The 24,367-nt window shown below is 46.6% G+C and overlaps 1 protein-coding gene and 1 long non-coding RNA gene across 8 annotated transcripts in view; one reads left to right on the forward strand and one right to left on the reverse strand.

Moving 5' to 3' along the window:
• The window catches only part of Grap2 (GRB2 related adaptor protein 2), a 61,606-nt gene extending 40,826 nt beyond the window's left edge, over positions 1-20,780 (forward strand). The window contains exons 2-8 of one of the 6 annotated variants that reach the window (XM_074084533.1): positions 1,913-2,004; positions 9,275-9,366; positions 12,621-12,740; positions 15,347-15,515; positions 17,400-17,489; positions 19,538-19,660; positions 20,405-20,780. In XM_074084533.1, coding sequence (XP_073940634.1) covers positions 1,927-2,004; positions 9,275-9,366; positions 12,621-12,740; positions 15,347-15,515; positions 17,400-17,489; positions 19,538-19,660; positions 20,405-20,584 — 852 coding nt within the window. In that variant the 5' untranslated portion in view covers positions 1,913-1,926 and the 3' untranslated portion in view covers positions 20,585-20,780. Of the gene's footprint in view, positions 1-1,319; positions 2,005-9,274; positions 9,367-12,140; positions 12,407-12,620; positions 12,741-15,346; positions 15,516-17,270; positions 17,490-19,537; positions 19,661-20,404 lie in introns of those variants that run through there. The other 5 variants (XM_020174083.2, XM_074084535.1, XM_020174075.2 and 2 more) reach the window with 5 other exon arrangements.
• On the reverse strand, positions 1,998-7,783 carry LOC141425850 (uncharacterized). 2 transcript variants are annotated; one of them, XR_012451009.1, is made up of 4 exons: positions 7,408-7,783; positions 5,768-5,833; positions 5,088-5,369; positions 1,998-2,339 (listed from the first exon to the last, which is right to left on the reverse strand). It is a non-coding gene; the product is annotated as an uncharacterized lncRNA (long non-coding RNA). The 2 variants fall into 2 exon arrangements; XR_012451008.1 differs by lacking the exon at positions 7,408-7,783 and adding an exon at positions 6,506-6,933.
• Positions 20,781-24,367: the final 3,587 nt, after the last annotated feature.

Here is a 24,367-nt window from a genome sequence, read left to right on the forward strand (position 1 = left end):
GTGCTAGGTCTGAGGGTTACTTATTAACTTACCCAAAGGGTTTGGGGACTTAGGGAAATTTTGAGAAATAGAAATGCCAAACCACAGCTTTCCAGACTCTGCCCTGACAATAGGCTGTCTTAGCAGAGAATCAAAGGATTTTTGTAGTCCTGGAGACTGTCACATTGCAACGAGAAAAGTTTATAGAAGAGTGAGACATGAGACAAAACTTGTCCTGCTTGTGACTGGGCTGCCTCACTGGGGGAAGATTGTTCTATGAAATCATTTTGAAACATAAATACTCCTTTATCTTTTTCTTTTCTTTTTTCTTTTTTTGTGGGACTGGGGTTTGAACTCACGGCTTTGTGCTTGCAAAGCAGGCACTCTACTGTTTGAGCTATCCCTCTAGTCCATTTTGCTTTGGTTATTTTGAGATGGGATCTTGTGAACATATTTGCCCAGGCTGGCCTCGAATTGCGATCTCAGCCTCCCAAGTAGTTACTATTAAGGGTGTGAGCTATCAGCACCAGGCTTCCTTAGCTTTATCGTAATACTTTGCATCTGTTATTGATCTTCATCTCACAAGTGTGTGTTGAATATTAAGATCTCCATTTTAGGACCAAAATAAAGCATACCCATAGCAGGGATACATAGAGAAACCCCTTTGAACATCAACTTAAATGTTAATAATGAAAGACAGCACTGTAAAATAGGTATCATGTGCATGAGGGGGGTTACTAATGGGAGGGTAGAGGGTGAATGAAGGAGATTAAGGTGACAGTATATGGACTTCATATACTTTATATGAAATGGATAAGGTGACAGTTGATGGACTTCATATACCTTATATGTAACGGAACAAAGAAACCTCTTGCAATTGCTTTAAGTGGTGCGGGGAAGGGGTTGAGGGGGAGAGACGATGGGGGTGATCTAAGAATGTACAATATAAGTCTAATCAGAATTGTCACTATGAATCCTGCCCTGTATAATGAATATATCCTAATAAAATTTTTTATATAAAAAAGTCTCCATTTTACAGATGGAGAAACTAAGACTCACAGAGGTTTAATAACTTCCCAAGATCATATACCTATTTACCAAGAAAACTGGGGTCCCACCTCACTTTATTTCTGTGGTACCCCATAGCCTCCTAAAAAAAATAAATTAAAAAAACTATATTTCATACTCAATGTACTATCTCATCTGACTCATGGATGTTTACACAGGCATTAGGAAGAAAGGCCAGAATTTTAATTCAGAAATATTGAAATAGAAATTTCTGAAATGTACTGGGTTTGCACTATGATAATAAAGTAAGTTATTTGACCAAGCCAGTTTCCCAGTTCCAAGACCAAAATGCTTCCTACAGTGGAGCCGTGCAGACGGCCGCTGAGTTCCCGACTGGCCAATGCTGTCTAATTCCCTTAAATGATTCAGATGTAAAAGGGAAAATTGCATCTGTCTAATTAACACCGCCTGGTTAAATATAGCTGCCAAGGGACAGCCTCGGGACAGTGTTTACAGAACAGTCTTCCTAGCCCCTTGGGCCTCAAGTTCCAATTGATAGAAAGCCTTCTGTCCTTATCAGCTGGAAACAGAGATGCCCCCAGAAGTGGTGACTGGCCAGGACAGGCAGAAAGGAGCTGGAAGGAGAAGGGAAAGGCTGTCACTGGCTGTATTTCCTGTTCCTGGTGTCTTGGGGTTCGAAAACGATCAGTGAACCAGATCTCAAAGGCTCCAGCGGCTGTTGCTGCAAACAGGAGCTCACCCTTGTCATACGCAGCCCTCGCCAGTTGACTGAGCCTTGCTCTCCGACCTGTGGACAATCACTCAGCCACTCTCCTGCCTACTGCTGAGACTGCCAGGCAGTGCCATCTGCTCTGCCGCCTTTCCCTGGCTGAAAGACACAATGACCACGTTATTTGTCTTCCAGCTTCACCTCAAGACATGGAAGCTGTAGCCAAGTTTGATTTCGTGGCCTCAGGTGAGGATGAACTGAGCTTTCATGCTGGCGATGTCCTGAAGGTAGGTGACGTGGGGCCCCAGCAGAGCAGTAGGGAGGGAGCTGAGGTTCCCGAGTCTAGCCATTGAGGTCCTCTAACAACTCACGCCTTTGTCTCTGGAGAACTGCATGCAGTTCCTTTTGAAAAGAGAAGCTCACTTCCCTCTAAAGGCTTCCTTCTGGGCACCCTTGTGCCAGATACCAGGAGGCCAGGCGATGGAAACACAGAGTTGGCATAAATCACCATCCTGTCCTGAGATGCTTGTGGTCTGGAGGGGAAACACACCCATCTGATGGGCTGTCGCAGATGCTCTGGCTTGTGCTCAGGGAGCTCAGGTGAGGGAGCACATGATTCCACCTTGAAAGACAGGGGTTGGAGGAAAGTGTGGCAATGAATTTCAGGAAGCACCAAGCCTGCATTGAGCCTTTTGCTAATGCTCAAAAAAGTGCAAGGTTGTGTTGACTTCAGGAAGCCCGCCAGGTTTAGGGTGAGGAGGTGAGGGTGGGGACAGCGGGGTGAGGCAGCTGGACCCATTGTGGCTCAACAGAGGTCATGCAAACATGGCCACTCAGAGCCTCCTTAAAACTTGTTTTTGCCTGCACTTGAGTTGTAGTGGCCACTTGCAGACTGAAGTGGCCTTGGATTTCTCCCACATTTCAGGAACCCACTTATGGACTCAGCGAGTTGACCTTTTTTTTTTTTTTTTTTGACCAAAGAACACAGTCCCTCCAGAGGCCATTTGAGGAGCTCATGGTTGCAATGCACTCCTCAAATGGTGTCAGAGCACCCTCTGAAAGCCTGGTACCTGTCTTCAGTAGCCCAGATGGGCCTTCTTAGATGTCCAGTGGCACAGAGGCCACCCTTGTCTTACCATGGAGAATTTCGAGTTCTGTAAAGAGCCTCAATTTGTGAGAGGGTGACTTGGAAAGTATTCAGGGAGTGCAAGCCATTTTAAATGGCTTTGTTTGGAATTTGAACACCCCCATAAGTACCCTTCTGACTGCTCTCACCTCAAAAGAGCTACTGATGTGGTTGCAAAGAGTACCATTCAATGTCAAGGCTTTACAAACTCAAAATATTGATTGGACTGCTGACCCAGGATAAGCTGGCTTTTACTTCTTTGTGACCTTACCAAGGTCATAGACCAATTTGCCAAGTGGTGAGAAATCCCTCCCTTGTCTATAAGACATTGTAACCACATGACTGTCGACCCTGGCAGTCTGAAGCAGCCCCTGCTCAAAAGAGGCTCCTACCCTCATCTTCCATTGCAAACAGAACCTAATAGCTTGCAGTACTGGGGTTTTAACTCACGACCTCATGCTCACTAGGCAGGCACTCTACTGGAGCCACTCCAATAGCCCTTTTTTGTATTGGGTATTTTCGAAATAGAGTCTGTTTGCCCCGGGCTAGCCTCAAACTTTGATTCTCCTGATCTCTGCCTCCTGAGTAGCTAGGATTACAGGCATGAGTCACCAGCGCCTAAACTCAGAACCTAATATCTTGCTTAAGTTTTCCCTATTACCCAGAAAAGTGAAGGGAAACCAAACCAACAACAACAACAAAAATCTTTCCTCAACTCTGCTTCCCAATCCAGCTCTAATTCCTTTTCTCTACTTAGCTTCCAAAACTGGGAAGAATTCTCTACACTGGATGCCCTCCACTTCCTCTCTTCCCCCTCATTCCACAAACCTTTTTGCACACAACCTCTGCTTAAAGTCCACCAATGACCTCCTCTATGTGACTACAATGGCCCTGCCCTACCGAGACACCTGTGGAATGTGACTCTGCTAACTCCCCCTCTTTCCTGTTGCACAGTGGACCCCCTCCATCTTGTCCTCCTATGGTCTCCTTTGTGAGTGCTCTCTCTAACCTGAGCCACCAGCTCCCCTGAGCTTCTGCCCTGCTCTAAGCAGCCTCACCCACATCCCTGGCTCAGTGCCCAGAACCCTCCAGTGAGCAGCCTCAGCTGTCATCTACACCTCCCTTGCCAAATCCTGGTGGTCCTAAACACATCTGCTGAGCTCCTGTTCAAGCCAAGACCTAGCTGGGTGGTTCATAAGCATTATTTCATCATCTCAGCAATTCTAGGGGTAGGGGCTGGTTTTTCCTCCATCCACAAATGTAAAACTGAAACTGAGGGATTATACTACGTGCCCAAGGTCACACAGCTAGACCAAGAGCAAACCAAGGTCTGGGTGGAGCTCTGTCTGAATCCTATGCTCTATCTCTGCTCTGAATACGTATCTTTCATGGTATCACTCAAGTAAGTCCCTTCCTCCCTAGAAGGAAGTGTGATGTAGTAAAAAGGAACAGACTTTGGAGCCAGACAGCTGTGGATTGGACTCCCTGTGTGGCCTTGGGCCAAGTTGCCTGCCCTCTCTGAGCTTCAGTGTTTTTCTCTGTCAGTCGGGGGAGTGTCTGTCCCACCGGGTCCAGGAAAGGATTAGAGACCCAAAGCAGAAGCTCAATAAACCGTTACTGTGTTATCAGCACATCCGTTCCTGCTGCCTCTGTCTGCACAGACTGTTGCCACAGCCCCTTGACTAACCTCCCTGCCTCCTGTCTCTTCCTCCTTCAATCATTCTACATACTGGTCCCAGAAGGATTTTCCTAAAAGACAAATCAGGTCTTATCATTTCCTTGCTCAAAAGCATTCAGGGGTTCTCATTACCCATCAATTGAAATGTTCACCATCTGGCTCGCCCACACCACCCAATCGCATCACGCTCCCACGCAAACGCACGCGCGCGCGCGCACACACACACCAGGTTCCACTACAGCATACACATTGTCCTGTCTTAGACTGTGATGTGTCTTTCTCTCTGCACACACATATTTGTCACCTCTGCCGGGCACTCCTCCCTCTTCAGCTCTTCCCAACATTTCACACACACTTCATTCTGAGACACTTACAATGTTACCTCATGTGACATTTTGGACAGGCTGCACCCCCAGCATCCATTCTCACTGCAGTCCTTACCTGCATGGCTTTTGTTTTTCTTTTGTTTTGTGGTACTGGGGATTGAACCTAGGGCCTCCTGCTTGCTAGACAAGTTCTCCACCACTTGAACTGCACCTCAGCCCACTCCGTGGGATCTTACTTACCCATTACTGTATTGGCTACTTGACTCACTAAAGCTCTCTGAGGGCTGGAGCCATATTCACCTCAGTGTTTCCACAGCACAAATTTGGCCCTCTCCAATCTTCAATGAGTGATGAATTCTCCCACTGGTGAGCGCTGTGAGAGCAGAGCCATGCCAGGTTCATCTTTCTGTCTTCCCAGCCCAGTACATATTTCTTGAGTTGATAAATTGTATTTCTACATGTTTATTTAGAATTCTATCAGAAAATCAATCCTCTTTCACTTTTCAAATTCTGCCATTGCAGCTGTAGTGGTAAAGAGAAAAATGCAGACAGCGTGCACCCAGATCAGCTCACAGCATTTCTACTTGATGACCATTTGTTCTCATGGCTCTCCACATCCCACTGCAATGTTGGCCCCTCCCACCCTGAGATAGAACATACACCCAGGGGTGTGCAATTAACTGCAATTAACTTGCAATTAACTGTAGAGCCAGCTGTTGACCATCCCAGCAATTCACTTTGGGTGCTCTTGTCTCCTGCTCTGCCTTCAGTCCTAAAGACTAACCAGTTTTTCATTAAAAAGGTACAAAAAAGTGTCTTAGCTACCAACCACCCTCCTTACTGTGAGCTCCCCAGAGCGAAGGCCCCAAGTCATTCATCTCTGTATTCCTGGTACCTAATTGCAAACAGTAGGTGCTTACTAGATGCTGATCTGTATGGAATGGTAAACAGATGAACCTCTGCTGGATGACTTGACCTCTGTTCTCCTGGGAAAGAAACGTTTGGAAAGGAAATCAGGAATCAGTCACAATGTTAGTGTCACAAGCCCCTATACCTGTAGCTGCACACAGCACTGGACTTGACTTTGGAAATTACCATTGGAATTTGCCAGCAGCTTTGAAAAATGTCTCTTGACCCCATCCATTTCTGCTTCTGTAATGCGTCCACCTCAACCCTGATTCTTCCTACTAAAAGACTGCCCTAAAAGCACTGAGTTAATCCTACATAATTAACTTTCTCAATCCTTCAGCTCTCTGCTATGCCTCTAAGAGCTGTAATTTCATCCAATTTTGAATTTTTTCCAGCTGTACTTTTGGTCTTTCTCTTCCCACATCTAACTTATTCTCAGGCCATGTAACCCAGAAAATTATTCTCTTAGGGAACATTTTAAGAAGTGAGATACAGCCATTTAAGTGTAAAGCTTCTTGTGTTGAGGCTGAACTCCTGGCTCAGGTTTACACGATGGGTACAAGAGATAGGGGGAACCGTATTGATGGAGAGATGAGAAGAACAGGAAGTTACGGGCTCTGGGCCCACAACGGCAGGAAGAAACCACCTCCTCCCCGCCACACTACCCCTCCCCAAGTACTTTTCTTTGCAGAAAATGAGATTTTTTAAGACTTTGCCTTCTATACACTATAAAAAGCCTGTAAATTTACCTCTCTGGAAACAATCTCAGGCAGACCAAGCACCAGGTGGCGGGGAGAAATGACCAGCAAGGAGGAATAACGTTTCAATTTCTAGAAGAGGTAGTTAGGTAGGGATGAGCCGTGATTACTAAGATTACAGCTTGCTTCAGGTCAGAGAACAAGGTACAAAGTGTGCTTTGTACCATGACAAGCCAATTTCCAAATAGCCTCCTTCACCTCCTCTCTGCTCAGCTTTGGATTTGATATTGCCACCCCAACCCAGCACTGTGTTCGCCTGCGATGGGATAAAGGAATTCCAAAGCTGTAAGTTTGGGAGCGGTGACACAGAGGGAAATTTCTGGTGCTCTGTAAGTGGATGCAGGCACCACTACGAAGTTCCCTAGCTCCTCCTTTGACCTAGATTTTGCGCTCCCCTCCTCCCTCCCCCAGCACAAAGCATACCCATGTGTCCTTATGATACCAACAGTCACATCTGATGTCTGAAACTATAGTTTTCTTAGCAATTCTTGAACTCAAATATGGAACACACTTGTATTTCTTCAGAACAAATGATTATATCCCAAACACATAAACCCTTCCATGTCCTTCAGAGTCAGAGCCTTCCCTTGTAAGGTGATCACATTCGACAGAACTATATTTTTCAAAAGAGTCTACACTTTCGGAAGGACTTCCAGCTACCGCAGAGTTCATTTGATCCTCACCTCAGCTCTGGGAGATGCTGGGGTTATTATTATCCCCAGTTTCTAGATGGCTAATTGACTTGCCTGGTGTCACTTGCCTGACTTTCCCTCACTCTCCTGGATTCACAATCCAAACTCCAGCCAAACTGAGGCACCTAGCTCCCAGAATGCACCACACTTCCAGCTAGGAACCAGGTCTTCTGGTTCCACACTCATGATGTCGTCTCCTACCTTCCGTCTCAGGAGTAATACTGGAACTAGGTCACCATTGGTTCTCCAGCATGTACTGTAACTGTGCAACTCTCTTTCCAGCTTTTTTTCTGGGAGAGAGAAAGCTATAGGACCTGTGACTTCAACTCCATCCCCTTTTGAATGAACTTCAAATCCCAGTCTCCAGTCCCTACCTCTCTCTTGAGTCTAACACACATATCAACGACTCACTGAATTTTTCTTCTCAGTTGAAGAATTCAACTGGAACTCACTCTGTACAATCAGAAGCCCATGAGTTCTTCTGTTCCTCCTTCTACTTTCTATTTCAGTAAAGATATCACCACCCACTCAGTCTCCCAAGCTAGAAATCAGGAGTCTTCCCAGAATCCCCTTTTCCCTTAGTCCCCCCAAATAGTCATGAAATCCTGCCTCATTTGTTTCCTCGATTCCTCTAAATTACATCCTCATCTCTTCTTAGTCCAGACCCATCATCTTTTGCCTAGGGTGGGAGGGTTACACTCAGCTTCTGTTCCTCCTCTGGTTTTACCCCACCCCCAGTTCATCTTCACACTCTGATACAGAGCTCTTTAACTCTCGTTCTTACTATTATCTCCTTAAAATCCTCTTGTGGCTCTCCATAAAGTTTGAGATTAAAAATACAAACCCTTCAACAAGGGCTGTAAGGCCCTTTGTGTTTCTGACTTTCCCTTACTCTCCTGGATTCACAATCGAAACCCCAGCCATACTGAGGCACTTAGCTCCCGGAATGCACCACATTTCCTCATATCCCAGAAGTGGTTCTTTTGCCATCTGACCTCGCCTGAGTAACAACTTTTATTGCCTGGGCAGGTGGCCTCTTCTCCAAGCAGTCTTTCCTATCCATTTTCTGTTTTCCTCTCCATCCAAGCACTTCAATCTATGAAGACATTTCAGCTATAAGAAACAGAGACTAAAAATGGCTTCAACAATAATGAGGAGTTATTTATATCTCAAAGTCCACAAGTTGGAGGGCTGCAGGGCAGTTAATTCGGTGGCTTGATAGCATCATCAAGGTTCTTCCGGTCTTTTGCTCTGCCATTCTCATTTAGAATATTGTTCAAGTCTATGTCACATACTTCAGAAGCACTCTCAGTGGGCGTGACAAATGCTTTTAACAGTGAATTTCATTTTCTGAAATAACCAGAAGCCACGTAGAGCCAGGTCTGATGAGTAATATGAGCAGCCAAGGTAGGTGATAATGTGAGTGACAGTCACAATAGGACAGTGTAGTGACGAGACAAAACTTTTGGTTTCGCTTGCAATCTGGCTCTAACAACAAGTTTACAAAAGCCATCCCAACTACTTGTGAAGCACGCAGAGCATGAACACAGAGTTTCTATTTCTAAAACTGGTCCCACTTGGGTATCTAAATTTTAATCTCCTTTTTTAAAATAATAGACTTTTTTTTAAGTTTCCCATTTACCTGGAAGAGGAGAAAAAGTCATGGAATAGCCATTGCTACCTTCCCACCATCTGTCCAAATGAGAAATTGAAGGTGCAAAGATCTGGGACATAGAAATTTCCAAAGTGGAAAGAGAAAGAGATTCAGGGAGGCTCCTGAGTGCTGGGTCTGAGAGGCCAAACTACAGTGGTGTGACATGAGTGGGTGGCAGAAGTGGACAGAAAGAACTAATGGCCAAGAGAAGATAAACTGAAAGATATACCAACCCTGTCCCCTCCTCCTGCACTGGGGAAAATCCAACAGCCACTGTCCAGTTCTTTGGGCTTATTCTTCTCTTTGCCCCATAGCACCTCCCTCTTGCAGTTTTTGGTGTTGTGTGTCGTCGTCGTCCCCCCCCCCCTCCTGCTGCAGTACCCTGGTCATTGTCCTTTGTTCTCTTCCATGCAGATCTTAAGTAACCAGGAGGAGTGGCTCAAGGCAGAGCTTGGGAGCCAAGAAGGATATGTGCCCAAGAATTTTATAGACATCCAGTTTCCTGAGTAAGTATTTGCAGCCTGCTGAGATGGGCCTACCCACACATGCTCCCCTTACTTTTTCAGTCATCACTAAAATTATCCATGCATACCCATGAAACTGTCAGAAACAACTGCCTCTGGAGATCTCCCTCCAGAGCCTCCAGAACCACACAGCGGAAGGCCAAGGTGGGAGGAATATTTGCATTTCATCTCATTCCCTTTTGAAGTTTACACCATGTGCCTATTTTAAGTTTGTTTTTTTTTTAATAAAAGGAGTTTATAAATTAAAAATCACCTATAATAATTGGGATCACAGAGTTTCCAAAATTTCCAAAGGGGGCACTGTTGGCCTCTCCACTGTGAAAGCTGCTGGTTCAAGGCACCTCTCCATTTACCTCCTAACCTCACCTTTCACCCTAATTGGGGAGCCCAAACAGCTCTCCCCTTACTGGTGTGAGTGAGGACACTCCCTGCCTTCCTTAAGGCATGCTCACCACAATCAGAGTTGCAGGTGGGGAAACAGGGAAATTCCCTTCAGAAAGAAGAAAACGAAACACTGAGATTGCATCATTTGTCTCAAGAGTTGACCGCAAGGGTTAGATAGAAATCTAATCTTGTCTCAGACCCAGGGTCTAGCCCCAAGAGCACAGGTTTGTAAGAAAACAAAAGTAGTACTGATGATTCTGCAAGGTGTGGCAACGCCACTTGCAGTGACCCAGTACTAACCATTACTAAGCAGAATAGCCACTGACCTCACCTGGGCCCTGGGGGCTGCCCAGACACCTGCTAAGTGACCACTTCATACTTTCCCTGTGCCTCTAAGCTCCAGCATCTCTCCCCTGCCTCCCTCTCAGTCCTTGGACTTGCTCCTAGGTGCACAGGGACAATGGAGGCCACCAGAAGAGAAGCTCCCCGTTCCCCTCCCTCTGTCTCCCCTACCACCCCACTTCTCCCCACACACCAACACCTCCTGCAACCACATTGCTCAGACACTTTGCCTTCCTGCAACTGCCAGGAAGGAACTGTGGGGCTTCTAGCAGAAATTCTCCCCTCTCTCTCCCACATCAACTTTCTGTCCCTCTGCTGGATCATTCCTGTCAGCAAACACACACGCTGTAATTCCTCCTGTCTCACCAAAAAATAAACACATAAAACTCCACCTCCAATCCCTTCCAGTATTTCCAACTCCTCCACTCCTTTCTTTCTGGAGCCCCCAGGACTCCTTTGAACCTTCCTGAATTATAGGTCCGTGCTGTTCATTCCTAGCCATCATCTCAGCACCACTGGACCTGGGCATCTCTCCTTCCTGTTGAAACATTCTTCCTCTGGAGTCTGGGACACCTTCCTCCCACCCCATCATTCTACCCTTCTTCCTGGCTGCTCCTCCTCTATCTCTTTCGATGAATTTTTCTCACTCCTCACAGCTCTTTGGGTTGAGACTGTTCCCTTCTCAGTAAAGTCTTTCTCATAGATAGATAGATAGATAGATAGATAGATAGATAGATAGATAGATAAAGGTGCTGGGGATGGAACCCAGGGCCTTGCTACACAATTGCTCTACCACCAAGTGACTCTGTCACCATATTTAATTGACTCTCCCACCTTCACACCTACTTCCACCCCCACCTCTCCTCTTTATTTTCATTTTCTCCACTGTTTTGCTTGTCCTCTGGCATCCTATCCATTTTGATTATTCTGTTGTTTATTGTGTGTCTCCTAGCCCCCTGGAATGTCTGTTCCCTGAAGTCAGGGTCACTTGTCTGCTCTGCCCACCACCATATTCTCAGCACCCAAAAGAGGCCCCTCACCACAACAGATGTTCAGTAAAGCTGTTGAGTGAGTGAGTAGCTCTGGAGTGAGGTGGAATATTGAAACCCTAGTTACCACTCATGTCTAATATGTAGTGTGTGGATATATTTGGAAGTCTTGAAAGAAATCACTTATCCAGTTCCAGTTAGAGCAAATGTACTTTCTAGCTCCCCCTGAAACTTTCATTTTTGCTACGGCTACTGTAGAGAGCATAGTTCCTTCTTCCATCCCTACTGTGCTTCCCACACGTGGCAGTGACATGACAAGTGCTCATTCAGCACTGCAAGGGTATGTGGCAAATTCACTGGCAGGATCTCCAGTACTGGCCTCTGACCCCTCCAGGCACCAGCAGCCTTCCCCCTTCTGGCTAGGTCTGGAATAAGCACTTTGCTCCTGCCATCCCTGTCTCCAATCCAGGATCCCACATTCTAGAAGGCACAGGAGTAGCTCACAAAGGAATCCAAAGCTGAGGTCTGTCTGGCATTTGTCTTAAAGGGACATGTGTATTAGCATTCTGGTGGAGCAATTAAAGCAGCAACCTTGAAGCAATGTTACACTGCCCCACCTTTGGCTGCTGAGTGACCACAAACCCTCATTTTGCTTTTCTAGTGTTGAGAGAGGTTTCTGGCCTTTTGCCCAGAGGCTGTAGACACTTTGCCTTGCCCTTTATAAGTGTTCGACTTTGTCATGCACACCATGCCATGTCCTGCCACATTCCAGGGCCTGCTGCTCTGATCACACTATTGAAAATGTGGTTTTTCCTCTCTTTCTTCTTTTCCACAGTAAAGATGAGTTTCCAGTCTGAATTTTTGGGGGGAGGGCCCAAAGACACAAGGAATTGCTCACAAAGATATCCAAAGAAGCCGGCTGTGTGGATGCAGCTCTCTGACTGCTGTCAGCCTTACTCATTTCCAAGCGTGTTCAGGACTCCCTCAGCAAAGTCTCTCATGCTCCATGCCAGCCCAGGTGTCCCAAGTCCCTGGCCTGTAACTCTCCTCAAATGCCAGGGGAGGCTCTCCAGCCGCTGAGGTCAAGACCTGTCCCCCAGCTTGGCCTGGTGACCCCAGTGTCCTCAGCAGCCCCTTCCCATGCATCCTCTGTAGTTCTTTTCTGTCTGTCACACAACTGCGGCAGGCGGCTGCTTCCCGCAGTGAGTCACTCCCACTCTGCCCCGATTTGGTGCAGTGGCACATTTCTGTGATGCAAGTTTTCCAAGCTGGAGAGAGACTTCTCCCGGAGGGAAGGAACAAAGAGGGTGAGTCCAGAGGAACACTTACTTGCTTTTCTTAAAAATGCTGAGAGCCTTTGTTGGGTTTTAGAAAGTGCCTCCCCTCCAGCCCCCACACCATACACACACACCTTTAATCCCTTTCTGCTCTCTGCCGGATGGGGTCCCTTGAGTAACCTCGTCAGTTTCCCCCACCATCAAGCGTCTCATGGGGATCTTCCTGTCCTGTCTCATCGCACAGGTGGTTTCATGAAGGCCTCTCGAGACACCAGGCAGAAAGCTTACTAATGGGCAAGGAGGTTGGTTTCTTCATCATCCGGGCCAGCCAGAGCTCGCCAGGTGACTTCTCCATCTCTGTCAGGTACTGGTCACTCCCAACACTACCTGACCCTTCTCTTCTAGACTGCTTAAGCCATGAGGTGGCCTCCCAAACAGGACCCAGTGATCAGAAGCATGGTGGCTAAGGGGACAAAGCATTGTGGCATATTACCAACTGTGTGCTATCCATTTCCTCCCCAGAACATGTATCCTTATCTCCTCAGCACATTGGTTTGTGCTTAAAATTATGTGTATGTTCATCTACCTCCCCACTAGCCCAGGTGCTTCCGGGCTATTATCTACTTCATCATTGTGCTCTTGACAGAGCTTTGTACCTTGTAGATGATCAAAAAGTATTCATGGAAGAAAGGAGGGGAGAGGAAGGAAAGGAGAACTCTTGGCCACATCTATGAGGAGTGGGGGGTAGGGTTGAATTGTAACCTTTTCTGCTGATACATGTCTGAAGAAGGGCAGGAGAAAAACAGGAATCCCAGGACACTGCTGTAGGATGCTATGCGGTCATAGGCAGCTGAACACAAAGCAAAGCTGCTTCAGCACAGAGCCATGCAGCAAAGCTGAGAACAGAGAACAGAGCTGAGCAGGGCCCAATGCATGGGGAGGAGTGGGGGGGGGGGCCGTAACTGTGAAATGTGGCTCCTTTGTGGCACCTAGGAGGAAGTGACTCAATCTAGGCCCAGACAAGACACAGCCCCAAACTGAGAAGCCCCAGGTCTGAAGGCATGTCAAGGATTGCAAATCTGACTTGGTGACCACATACAAAAGTGCAAGAAATGCAGCTGATGCAGCTGATAGCAGAGTAGAGGGCAAGACTGCCTGTACTGTGAAAGTCTCCTGTCCAGTGAATTGACAGGAGCTACAGGTCTGGGTTATTCAATTGATTTTGAAAGGCGTACAGCTTTATTGCTTCCAGTACAGAAAGCTAATCTCAGGTAATAAACTGTGGCTACTTCACTCCTTAAAAGAACAGATATTCTTAAACAAAGGTAGGAAGGACTTACAGATGATAGGTCAACCATTTGTGCACATATGCTTGCCCCTTTAGCATTGCCTTTGCAATCTTGCTTAAACTCTTCCTTCTCCTTAATGATAACTCTTTCTTTCATAGCTTGGGCAATGGTAAACTTTTGCACAGGCCAGTGTTAATGTATTGCCAGTTCTGAACTCGTGAGCTCTTAGTTAATGAAATTTTGCTCCATTAATAAACCTTATAAGTCAAACCTCTTTTTAAGGGCCTTTGAAGGGCATCTCTTGGTGCTTTTGGTTTTCATGAACTTGACTTTTTCAGCTAGGATTTTATGGTTTCTATTTCCCTGATTGAAACAAATTCTACAAAAAGACCAGCCTTAGTTTCTGCCAAAGTCCTCCCTGGTGTTGAGGCAATGCAGCTTCTTATTATGGTGACTATTACCAGAGTCTCTGTTATATCTTCTGTGGAAATTTAGCATAAACATATTCCAAAGCAAAATCATTTTTATTTTACATCTGCTTTCTGCCAGAGGTGCAAATAATTAAGAGCTCATTGAGGCTTGAGGTGTGTAGTAGAGCACCTGCCTAACAAGTGTGAGGCCCTGAGCTCAAGCCCCAGTGCTGCCAAAAAAAAAAAAAAAAAAAAGAATTCCTGTCCCCTTCAAACAGAGACCCCAAAACCCATCCCTAAGAAGCCTCTACTAACTTTCAGAGGTATCTCTAGACTCCAAAACTCTTGAACTCTGCTAGATCAGACCATGGAACATTAGCACCAGTGTATCTTTAGATATAAATGTATGTCTGTTTAAAAAATAAGCTTTATTCTAAGACAGAATGGCTTGACAATGGAGGAAGACTGGAACTGATAGTAAAGCCCAGTCTCTTCTTTTCAGATGTATAAAATCTGCTTCATAACTGGAGTCCAAACTTGTATCAAAAGATGCTAATCTAAAATTAGCACGTTTACATAACATGACAGGCCAAGCTCACTAGACTGGAACCAGAATGGAGGTTATTGCCTCAACTCTGCCACTAGTACAGTGACGTTGACCAAGCCCCTGTACCTCCCTGAGCCTTAGTGTCCTCAGAAAATGGAGAAGGCTGAACAATCTTAAAGGTCTTTTTCCAATTAAACTCAACAATTCCCTATAGTGCTCCACTACCCCCAAATAAAGCTCAAAATGCTTTGTAACCTTATTTATGCAATATATAAACCAAGACAAGAAATCCTCATTATGTAGAGGAAAACATGTGACAAATTCCTTTAAGCTCATAAATTACAGCCTTAAATGGATGGTTCAAAGTATTTCTGATAACAGAAAGATAACAGAGGCTTGAAAAACCTTCCTGCTACAGAGTCCTTAGCATAGTATAGGACACTGCTGTGGCCATGTTTCAGATAAATGTTATAAAAGATTCTTTTAGTCTTTAAGGCATTTTGAACCTTTTTTTTCTAGTGAATGTTGGTTTCAGTGTCTGAGGCAGATTCCAGCTCTTGTAATTACCGTCTGCTGATGTAAAGCTGCCCTGAATGATGGGCAAGCCACCCATCTTTCCATTTCCTACCCAAATAGAACTCCACCATTCCTGGGCACAAACAGCTCTGCAGGCAGGGACTCTGTCACCATGTAACATGTAACTTGGGTTTGCCTTGATCTCCAGGCATGAGGATGATGTTCAACACTTTAAGGTCATGCGAGACAATAAGGGTAACTACTTCCTGTGGACTGAGAAGTTTCCATCCTTAAATAAGCTGGTGGACTACTATCGAACAACATCCATCTCTAAACAGAAGCAGATCTTCCTGCGGGATAGAACCCAAGAGGACCAGGTATGATTCAGGTCCCCATCAACCTTGACATAGCGATCTTAGGCATCTGGAGTCCCCACATAAACCATCCAGAAAATGCATTTGCTGGACAGAGCTTCAGAGTATTCTGAAAGACAGAGTAACTCTGCAGTCAGATCTCAATTTCAGCTCTAGCTTAACACTTCCTAGCTTGTAGCTTTGGAAAGTTCTCGAGCCTAAGTTTCCTCATCCATACAAGGTAGATAAGAATAATATCCACCTCAGGAAGATGTGAAGACAAGAGAACACAATCACTCCTAATCACACTGCAAATGCTCCATAAATATTAGCATATTGGGGATGCTATTATTTTGGTATTCATAGACTTTTCAATATCACAATTTTCAATCCAGCTCCAGTGCTGTCCAAAGGTGGAGTTGGGGGCTACAGACAGGGTTATTAGAGAGTAGTCTAGAATCCATTACAAAGCACCAGGGGGACATTGTGATAGCCTTGGGGTAGAGAGGAACTGGAGGAAAAAACTTAGAATTTTTCCTCTTTGAAATATTTGGAATACAGAGTATTGTTAATAGAAACACCTCAGATGAAATCCTGATTTAATTGCTAACTGTCCATATTTCCTTGACAAGAACACTTTCTGAGTATCAGTTTTCTCATCTGTTGAATGGAGAGAATGATACAAGTATAATGTAGTCACAGCCCTGGTTCATAGGAACTAAGGAAATGGTAATATGCTTCCCATAAGTAAACTCACACAGGTGTGCACATACACACACACACACATGCAATGTGTAAACAAACTTTCAAGGAAAAAAATGTGATTGTAAAACCCAGGTATTATAGGAAGAAGCACTGACTAGGTGATTTGAAAAGGTATTGAGAATTTTAAAGTCTTGTGTGCCTTGGGGAGGTAAAGAAAGCCTTCCCTTCCAAGCTGCCAGCTGTTTTTAAGGCTGAGAAGTTCTAATCAAAAGAGAAAAGGGTGTTCTCACCAAGTGCACACAGAAATTCAGAAGGAAAACCAAGGTTTACCAAGACCTTGTGAATTATTTTCATCAGGAAATGGACAGGGCATTAACTTACTAAGATGTGCGTTCAGGAAGAAGAGAGGCACTATGAAACTGCATTAAACTGGATTAAATGAATTAATATTTGTAAAACACCAGCATATACTAAGCCCAGGGCTCTGTAATTGTTTACTAAATGAAAATAGCAATAAAGCATTTCTGATTCATGAGTTGTCACAGCATGAAGTAGAAAGGCCATGCTCCCCTGAGGTGCCTCTTTGCAGGCCTGGTTTCCATGATGCTGCCATAATTATTGCTGTCTGAGTCCCCATCACCAAGCTGTAAATGACTGCTCAAATCATGTGATGTCAACAGCAGAGCTTATCTGGAGGGTAGGATGTCCAGCAGCGTGGCAACATGTGATAAGAAGGGGTGGCATTGTGTCCGTAAAATGGAATATTTAAGCTTGATTACACGGAGCAAAACAAACCTACTAGAAAAGGACTGAATGGGCACCACATGGAAAGTGTTACTGTGTCAACCAAGGGCTGGAACTTCTAAAACAAGGAAAATCTGAGAAAATACAGTGGCTGCTTTTTGAAAAATGTAGAGGTCCAAACGATTGGTTCTTATTAAGTGGCCCCCCACCCACCTGCTACTCCTTGGAGCTGTGAAAAGCAAATTCTAGAAGCTGCCAGAGGCTTCTCCTGCAGGGGCCAGGAGATCTGGGAGGAGGATGGATGGGTGTCATCATTGTTCTCTCTCCCAGGGTCGCCGGGGCAACAGTGTGGACCGGAGGTCCCAGGGAGGCCCATCCCTCAGTGGGGCTGGGGGAGAGGAGGTCCGGCCTGCCATGAACCGAAAGCTGTCAGATCATCCGCCTCCCCTTCCCTCACAGTACCACCACCATCAGCAGCCCCCTCAGTTTCCTCCAGGATCGCAGCCCCCTCTGCAGCAGCGGTATACACAGCACCATCATTTTCATCAGGTACCTGGAGAGAACATAGGGCACATGGTGAGGTAGGAGGACCTCCCTCCTTCCAGGCTGGCCCAGGAGCCACATCTCAGGCCTGGCCAAGCCTGGCTGGGTCACACAAAGTTCATGAAGGAGCTCCTGGGGTCCCCAAATGGCTGAAATATGGAAATGGGTCCAGGCAAAGAAGTCTCTGTGCACTAAACAGCTCTCTGCCTGCAAACACACACACACACACACTGAGGACTCCGTGAACAATTGTTTCATTTTAACCCATCTGGCTGTGGAGATCCACAGGAAAAAAAAAAAAAAAAAGGATTAGCACCGCCATGGAACCTTGCTTATTTATTTATTTATCCCCTGCTTGTTCCAGATGGGATTTCAGGCAGCTTACCAAGATGGACAATAGGACTGGATAACATCAGTCCTAAATTCCTTAGTGGGGTGTCTTAAACAGGACTTCATCCTCCTTCCCACAAGGGAGAAGTTACCTATGTCCTGAACCTGGGCAAGTATCCCTTCGGTGGAATTGGGTTATTGGTTATTGCCCAAGGCAGACTTCGGATAGAGGCATTGAAACTACAGCCATGTCTCTTAAAGACCACTCAGACACTTGGGTCAATGCAACAACATTTATTCACACTTCAAACACACACTTACGAGGTCCAAGAGGGAGTCGTGACTTGGGGTCAGTCACCCCACAGGGCACTGTGGCAGGTAAGACTTGTGTTCCACAAGGGAACCCCTTGTGCGGAGAATCCTGGGAGCTCAATATGCCTGGGGTGGGGAGAGAGCTACTATACAGCAAGACCTCTCTTACTCAGGAGAGAGAGAGATCCTCTGGCAGGGAGAGACTCATGCTGGAGAGAGCATCACAGGACTTTGAAGAGCACACTCTGCTGGGTCCTCAGCAGGTGTCCTTTTGATATGTCTTTTTCCTCCAGTGTACTCCCCTCCTAGGTCATTTAGTCCTCTGCTGATTGGTTACACCAGTGGGGTAAGTGGCAGGCTGCTGTAGCCATCATCACATCTTAGCATAAGTGTCACCATATCAGACGCCATATTGGGCATTTCTTGGCTGCATGCCTTATCAGTCCTGTCCATACAGATGGTGTCCTGGTGTTGGCAGCAGCTATTTATCTGTAGTCTAGAGGTCTGGCAGCTCACCGATTCTAAACTGCACTACACCCAGAGTACAGATGAACTTTGCAGCTTGTTAAGTAAGACTTTGTGTTCTCTACATGGGGCACACAGAGTCTTTGTGAGCTGCCCGTATCTACCACTCCCAACCCCACACAAATCCACATTCCAGCAACACTGCACCACCACTAGTTACCTGAATGCCCACTGCATTTTCTTCTCTTTGTGGCTTTTTTAAATCTCCTCCCTCTGCTTGAAGGGCCCTTCCTTAGCTAGTCTGATTCCCCTTTTAAAGTGGTGTTCAAGCATTGCCTCCTCCATGAAGCCTCCCTGATTTTCCCAGACTGACTAGACACTCTTCTGTCTGTTTGCTTAGTACCTTAATGTGTATGGTTTTCCCTCTAAATGAAAGCTCCCTGGAGGCAGGGACCTTCTCTTTCCAGGAATGTACAGTATCTGTCTTGTACAGTATCAGACACATGGTAGGTGCCTAGTAAATACTTTTTTAAAAAAATTAACTAGGAACAAAGAACATACAAACTGAATGTGGTAGAACATGCCTGTAATCCCAGCACTTGGGAGGTTGAGACAGGAGGATCGTGAGTTTGAGTACAGCCTGGGCTACATAGCCAGATCCCATCTCAAAACGATACAGATTTATTTAATGCCTGAGGCATCGCAGCACAAGACCTTCTGAGTAGACATTTCTCAATTGAACAAATGAAACCCACCACCATCATCGTCTTCAGACTTGAGGGTCACTTCATCCTTCCTTCCCCTCTCTCCATCATGCTCAACAAGAATTCCTGGAAACTGGCTGTGCCAGTGACACTCCAGCAAGGCCCAGGGTGAGGGTGGGAGGGGTCCTGTGAGTGATGCCCCTGGCAGTAGCATGATGGGCCCCCTGTTGTATCTGTCTCTAGGACCGCCGTGGAGGCAGCCTGGACATAAACGATGGGCACTGTGGCGTGGGCACAGGCAGCGAAATGAACACTGCCCTCATGCATCGGCGACACACAGACCCTGTACAACTCCAGGTGGCAGGGGTGAGTGAGCTGGGAGTGTGTGGAGTGGCTGCAGCCTGGCGCCATCCAGCTCGCTCCTCAGTCTGGCTGTCTGACCTGTCCTGTCTTCATACTTCTTGGCTCTAGTTCTGGCAGTGGTAGCTCAGTGGTCTTTGTCCTTATGACCCATCTTTTTTTTTATTATTATAAATTTTTATTAGGATATATTCATTATATGGGAGAGATTCATAGTGGCAATTCTGAATAGGCTTGTATTGTACATTATTTAAATTGCCCCCATCATCTCTCCCCTCAACCCCCTCTCCACCCCACTTAAAGCAATTGCAAGAGGTGTTTTAGTTCTGTTTAATATAGGTATATGGAGTCCATCGACCATATTCCGTCACCTTAATCTCCTTCCTTCACCCCCGCCCCCATTATGACCCATCTTAATCAGGATTCAACCTCACTTAGCCTTGGGGCTGGGGGTGTAGCTCAGAGGTAGAGCATTTACCTAACATATGTAGGTGAGGCCCTGGAATCCATCCCTATCCCCACCACTCCAAAAACCAAACAGAAGAGCAAGGCCTGCATCTTAAGAATGAAGCCAGTGGGTTCCGGCAACTTTGTGCTCAGGGCTATGGGTGTTCAGTCTGATTCAGGTTGCAGTGGGGTCTGCCTTCAGGGAGGGTTGTGCTGTAGGGCTCAGTTTGGCTCCATGTGACCATGGCTCCAAAGACCAGCCTGCCAGCCCACGGTCAGCAGTCTCTCTTGCTTCCCCCACAGCGTGTGCGCTGGGCCCGGGCACTGTATGACTTCGAAGCCCTGGAGGAGGACGAGCTGGGATTCCGCAGTGGAGAGGTGGTTGAAGTCTTGGACAGCTCCAACCCATCCTGGTGGACTGGCCGACTGCACAACAAACTGGGCCTCTTCCCTGCCAACTACGTGGCACCCATGATGCGATGAACCCTTCTGGGTGGGGGCTTCAGGAGCTTTTGTCTGAAGCTGCCCATAAGAGAGAGGACCAGGGGAGAGGCTGGGCTGCGTGACTACATATACATGCACATAGGATGATGTATATTATGCTCATGTATACACACAATGTATATATGTATGCCTATGCGTGTACACATTTTATGATAGTAATTTATTGGCAAGTGAATTGGTGAATTAGTTGATGTGAGAGGGAACTCAGGTGCAGAATGATATACTTCTTTTTCTGCTCTCCTCAGAGGTGTGAGAAGGCAATGAGAGAGTGGAGAAGGAGGGCAGGGAAATGAAGCAGGACTTCTTCCTGTCCTTGAATTTGCGTCACTGCCTTCCAGGCTTGGGAATTTCCCAGGGTGTACACACAGAACACAGGGTGGAACTGGACTTGGTGGGGCATGTCCTAGCTCACCTGCAAGTCTTACTCACCTGGAGGGTGTGCAGGGTAGCTTCCCTTCAGTTCTCCACGGAGTAGGCACTGCCCTATTGAGAACTCAGGTGCCGCGGATCCATGGCCACTGACACCAAGCAAGTCTGAGCAGGGAACAGGCACTTTACAGAATCTGGGATTCTGCTTTCTTTGCAAGGCTGGCCTCTAGCCATGCCCACTGAGACTTTCATCCTCCTCTAATCCATGTCCCTGGGGCAGTCCTGTTCCCCATGGCTGATGGGAGAGTGTCTCCAACATGGAGTCACAGAGACATTGTGAGGAACCAAGCTCTGGGGAACAGAGGGATTCTTCACAGATCTGCCGTGGCTTACCTGGATATAACCTCCATGCTTCATGTCCCCAGTTGCAAAGAAAGCAGAATCCCAGACTCTATAAAGTGCTTGGAAAAGCCCTGGCTAAGAATTCAGAACTTACAGTCATCATTTTTGTGGCTACTGGAGTGTCTCTGCAGCGTTCTGCTCCTTTTCCCTCTTGATTTTCTGTTTGAAGGTGCCTTGCCCAGTGGCTAGAAGGAAGCCAAGAACATTGACTAGGGATGGACAGATCGATAGATAGATTGAATCTGACCCCAAGAAAGAGCTGGCTTTGAAATGAGCTTCCTGTTCAATCGTACTGTTGCACCACTGCTGGCCTCCCCTCTCCCAAGAGTTGTACCTGGGGAGAAGAACCTCATTGCCACTGTCCCTTCTTGTCATCTCAAACTAGAAATTTGTGTGTCCTGGTGACACCCTGGGTGTATGAAGCACAGATCAGCCCGTCTGGGAGGAAAGGGGCACTCAGTGCCTTTGTGGAGCCTGGGAGCAAACACATCTGCACACAGGACACTTATAAGGATATGTGTATGTGTGTGTGTATGCATACCTGTGCATGTCTGTGGTGTGTACATGTAAAGATGTGGGCACTTATGTACATGTATGTACGTGTGTGTACGCACACATGCTGAGAAGGGCTGTGGTGAAAGTGTTGGTAAGGGTGCATGGTAGGGGCGCCTGTCCTTTATTTCCTCTCTCCAGCCCTTCCAGCTTTAGGAAGGGACTTCAGCCATCACTGAAGATAATAGAAGAGAGATTTTGGCTCAGAAGTGACTGCCAGTAGTGTACACTCCGTTCCTGTGACTGATTCTATGATTCTCTGATCCCTAGGCTCCCTTTAGAGAGAAGAGGGGAGAAAGGGACTCTGTGGTGGAGACTGGGGGAAGAGAAAAGGGCCTGAAAGTGGCAGGGGAAGCAGAGTGTGAGAGAGAAGTGGCTGCAGCCGCGGGAAGCAAAGTCAGGGAAGGAAGAGCAGCGAAGACATTCCAGAGCCTCACATGAGAAGCAGAGGGAGGAGAGGGAGCAAGAGGTCAGGCAGGATAGTGTTATGAGGCCTTGGGCACCCAGTGCAGGAGGGAGGGGCCAAGCTGGGTGGAAAGGGTGAAACAAAGCAAGGCAAAGAACCAAGAAGCCCCAAGAAGAAAAAGAACAGGAGAAAGGGAGCCAAGACAGACGACCTCTTCAGTTACCTTGGTGCTAGGTAATGTGAGACATTACAGTAAATAAAAGCCAAAAGTAATGTTTGATTTCACAGTATTTGCAAACCATATGCTTTAAACAGCCCACAAACTTCATCCATTTGTCTGAGTCTGTGGGAGGAACAGCCCTGGTGAAGACAGAGACAAATGACTCAGTTCTGGTCTAGATCTTGTGCCTTAAAAACACTTTGTGAGAAGGCAGTAGTAATAAAGCAACTGTCCCTGTTTTGCCAGAAGGTATCTGTTGTCTGTGTGGTGTAGCCTTCAGGTGGGGGACAGGAGAACACCAAGCTGTGGCAGGGGTCCTTGGCCTAGAGAAGCTGATCACATGAATGGGTGATATGGACAGAGCTTTCAGAACCCATGCAAACAAGTTCAAGCAAGGCTCATTGTGGGAGTAAGTGGGGATATTTTTTTACTAAGGTGCTAAAACTGCCTTGTCCTGCTTGTCAGTGTGCCTCAGTCCAGAAGGAAGCAGGAGAGTCACCCATACCGCTGAGATAAAACCAAGGCTCTCAGGGACCACGCCAAGAAATTGGGAACCGAACTGTCCACACCGGGTGGGACAGGGTGAGGCTCCACTTCCTGACCTCTGATTGGTATATGGAGTTGCTTCCTGCCCCCCGTTTTCCACCTGTCAGCGTCTCAATGCTAGGGGAGTCCACCCAGCACCTCTCACCAGCAGCCAGTACACTGTCTCTGATTTGGGGTGCAGCGTTTCCTATAACTCCACAACTTTGGAACAGGGAACTTCCAGAGAAAAGTCAGTTCCCTAATGCTTACTGAGGCTCACTGCATTTCAAGCGTCCGGCACCTGCCGCTGCCCAACCACATTTAGATGGCCGCAGGGTGACATATGCCTGTGTGCCTCAGAATTTCAAGTATCGATGAATTGCCCAGGGATCGTGCTAAAATGTAGGTTCCCATCCAGTCCCGCATTTCTAACAAGTTCCCAAGTGCTGTCCCTGGATCCACATGCTAAGCAGCAAGGGCAAAGAACTTGGCAGTGAGCTCACCAGTTACAAAAACCTAACTGGATGATGTTTTCTGAGGATGTTCCACCGTTTCTTGTTGTTACTAATGAATAAGTCACTTTGGCTTAGGGACAGACATGATTCAGAACTGTCATTATGACATCACTCATATTTGATGGCCTATGACTTGTTATTTTCCAATCTTCATCTCCATCAGGAATAAAAAACCCTCTCGAGTGACAGGCGTTCAGATGAAACACAAACAGAAATTTCCTAATAGAAATTATTTTAAACATGAGCAGAGGTTACAGAATAAGTTGTGAAAGCTTTCTCAAGAAATCTTTAAACACAAAACTGACACGCATCACACTGGGCCGTGGGCGAGGCAGGAGCACGGCCCTCACTGCATGACTAGGTCTTAGCTAAGTGGCCCACATAGGGCATAGATTGGCACAGTCAAAATATTTGCTGGTTGCCTTGTCTAAAATCAACACGACTGCCTGTCTACACCAAGGTAAGAGTAGGAGAAAACCTTTATTGTCTCAATTGTTTCAAAAACAGTATTTCTCAAGGCCATGCTACCCCAGCTCCCTCGCTCTGGCAACCATGATATCCTCCCCACTTTTCTCCCGGCATTCCCTCTTGCCTCATGCATTCTTCACGCTGACACCAGAGCAGTCTTTGTAAAAACAAATCTGATTACACCACTCTCCTTCCCATTGCACTTAGCCTTGACCCCAAGTCCTAACACAGCCTTGTGAAGTCTGGCACCTGCCAGGACCCTTCTCCAGCTTCCTCTTGTGCTTGTTTCCTGCCTCCAGATGGCA

This window comes from Castor canadensis, chromosome 8, assembly GCF_047511655.1.
Source record: "Castor canadensis chromosome 8, mCasCan1.hap1v2, whole genome shotgun sequence".
In the NCBI taxonomy this organism is placed as follows: Eukaryota; Metazoa; Chordata; class Mammalia; order Rodentia; family Castoridae; genus Castor; species Castor canadensis.